The sequence below is a fragment of the Echinops telfairi genome, unplaced genomic scaffold (assembly GCF_000313985.2).
Source record: "Echinops telfairi isolate 266 unplaced genomic scaffold, ASM31398v2 ScPeMD7_7458;HRSCAF=8496, whole genome shotgun sequence".
Lineage (NCBI taxonomy): Eukaryota > Metazoa > Chordata > Mammalia > Afrosoricida > Tenrecidae > Echinops > Echinops telfairi.
Window position 1 is genome coordinate 13,007,091 of NW_022111358.1, and position 2,332 is coordinate 13,009,422.

General features: G+C 38.0%; 1 protein-coding gene across 1 annotated transcript; it reads left to right on the plus strand.

The window, feature by feature from the left end:
* Nucleotides 1–1,130: 1,130 nt before the first annotated feature.
* Nucleotides 1,131–1,559, plus strand: LOC101651065 (39S ribosomal protein L42, mitochondrial-like). Its single transcript, XM_045299372.1, has one exon. The coding sequence runs from the start codon at nucleotides 1,131–1,133 to the stop codon at nucleotides 1,557–1,559; it is 429 nt and encodes a 142-aa protein (XP_045155307.1).
* The last annotated feature ends 773 nt before the right edge of the window (nucleotides 1,560–2,332 follow it).

Here is a 2,332-nt window from a genome sequence, read left to right on the forward strand (position 1 = left end):
CTTTACACAATTGATGTATGTATGGATTGCGATAACAGTTGTATGAGCCCCTAATAAAATGTTTTTAAAAATATGTCATTGATATGTGCTCTTGAATTGATTCTGACTCATCGCGACCCTGTATGACAGAGTAGAAATACCCCATAAGATGTCCTAGATTATACTTTTGATAGGAACAGAAAACCAAGCCTTCTCCCCAGGAGTGGCAGGTGGGTTTGAGCTGGTGACCTTTCATTTAAGCTATAAAGCTATAGATGGATGTTATTTTTTATGAGAAGAAGGTCATGCTTTATTCCTAGAAAGGAAGACAGCATACTAACCATTTGATTTCTGTTTCTTTAATCTCATGTCATTTTTGTGGCCAATACAGAGTAGGTGGAATTAGCTTTTTAGTTATATACTAAATGTGACAACCTATATTTAATAAAATAATTGAGACAATTTGTATATTAATAACTTGCCTAACTGATTTTTATCCAGCCCTCATGTTTTATGTCTTCTACTCATTATGTATTCCTGTTTCTCTCTCTTTTTTCCTTTGTCCCTGATTTTGACTAAATGGATTTTCTTTAAAATTCTATTGTTCAAAAAAAAAATTCTATTGTTCTAGAAATTGTTGTTAGCTAACTAATTCACTGCCATCAAGTAGATTCTGACTTATAGTGACCCTACAGGAGAAGGTGGAACTGCCCCTGTGGGTTTCCAAAACTGTGACAGCAGGAGTAGAAAGCCTCATTTTTCTTCTGTAGACCAGCTGGTGGTTTCAAACTGCTGGCCTTGCACTTAGTAGCTCAATGCATAACCACTACCCCACCAAGCTCCTTGTTGCTGTTTTGTTAATTGAGTGCTGTGAAATTTGTTCCAACCCCTGGTAGCCCTGTGTACAAGGATGGAAACGCTGCCTGGTCCTGTGCCATCCTCCCAGTCCATTCTTGTGGTGGAGAAGTTTACATTGTACCAAAAAAAGTTATTCTTTCTGATGATAAAAAATACCTCGAGACAACATGGCGGTTTCGCCGTGAGGACCCGTCAAGGGATGAAAATAGATATGCCTGGAAGCAGATGTTTCAAACAGTTTCTCTGCATAACATCTTTTGCCATACCGTCTGATACACGCATCTTGGTCCACCATGGCCGTAGCAGCAGTAACATGGGCACTATCAAACAGAACTGTCCTGAAACATTTCTTATCAATTCAAAATGGAGTTTTATACAGTGTTTGTCATCAAGCGACACCGCCTCTCCCAGATGACTGTCATTGCAAGGTAGAGCTTGCTTTGACATCAGATGGAAGAACAATAGTATGCTACCACCCTTCTGTGGACATTCCACAGGAACATACAAAACCTGTCCCTCAGCCAGATCCTATACATAACAGTGAAGAAACACATGATCATGTGCTGAAAACTAGATTAGAAGTGAAAGATGAGCCCCTTAAACAACAAGGACCTACGATAGAACAACTTAGCAAAATGTTCTTTACTACGAAGCACCCTTGGTATCCTCATGGGCAGTATCACAGACATCGTAAGAAAGTGAATCCTCCAAAAGACAGGTGATTTTGAGGTTCTCATTAGGAATCATAGAGAAATATTACCTTTTGCCTTATTTGCCACTTGAGAAAAATATCTGATGTAGTCCCTACTATGTTACAAATAAACTAATTAAAAAAATACCTCAAAACAAACAAACAAACAAACTCACTTCTAATTCAATTCCAACTCATGAAATATATTTTGGGATTTATTTTAAACTAGGAAAAGAAATCCTGTAACCCCATCATGTAGGGATAATCATTGTTAATAATTTTAAAACTCTCATGCTTTCAATTAATTTTTTAGAGTACTATACAGTGCCGGTAAAGATTTCAAATAATAGAGACACTAGCATGGACATCTTTTATTTTTGCTTGGGAAAAAATACTATAAAACAATTGATATTCCAAAGACTGAAGTATAATACTGTGATTTTCAAGATTTAAAGTGCCACCAGGTGCCTACCACATGCATTGAGGTGCCATTTGGTCCACTCTAATGCCTCATGTTGGAGAACAGAAAGAAACACTGCCCAGCCCTGAGCCAGTCTCACTACTGTTGTGTTTGAGCCCATTGCTGCAGTCACTGTACTAATCCATCTCCTTGACTGCCTTCCTCTTTTTTGCTGACCTATTTTTTTTAATCATTTTATTGGAACTCGTACAACTCTTATGATAATCCATACAGACATCCATTGTGTCCAGCACATTTGTACATTTGTTGCCATCATCTTTCTTAAAACATTTGCTTTCTACTTGAGCCCTTGGTATCTGCTCCTCATTTTTCCCCTCCCTCCC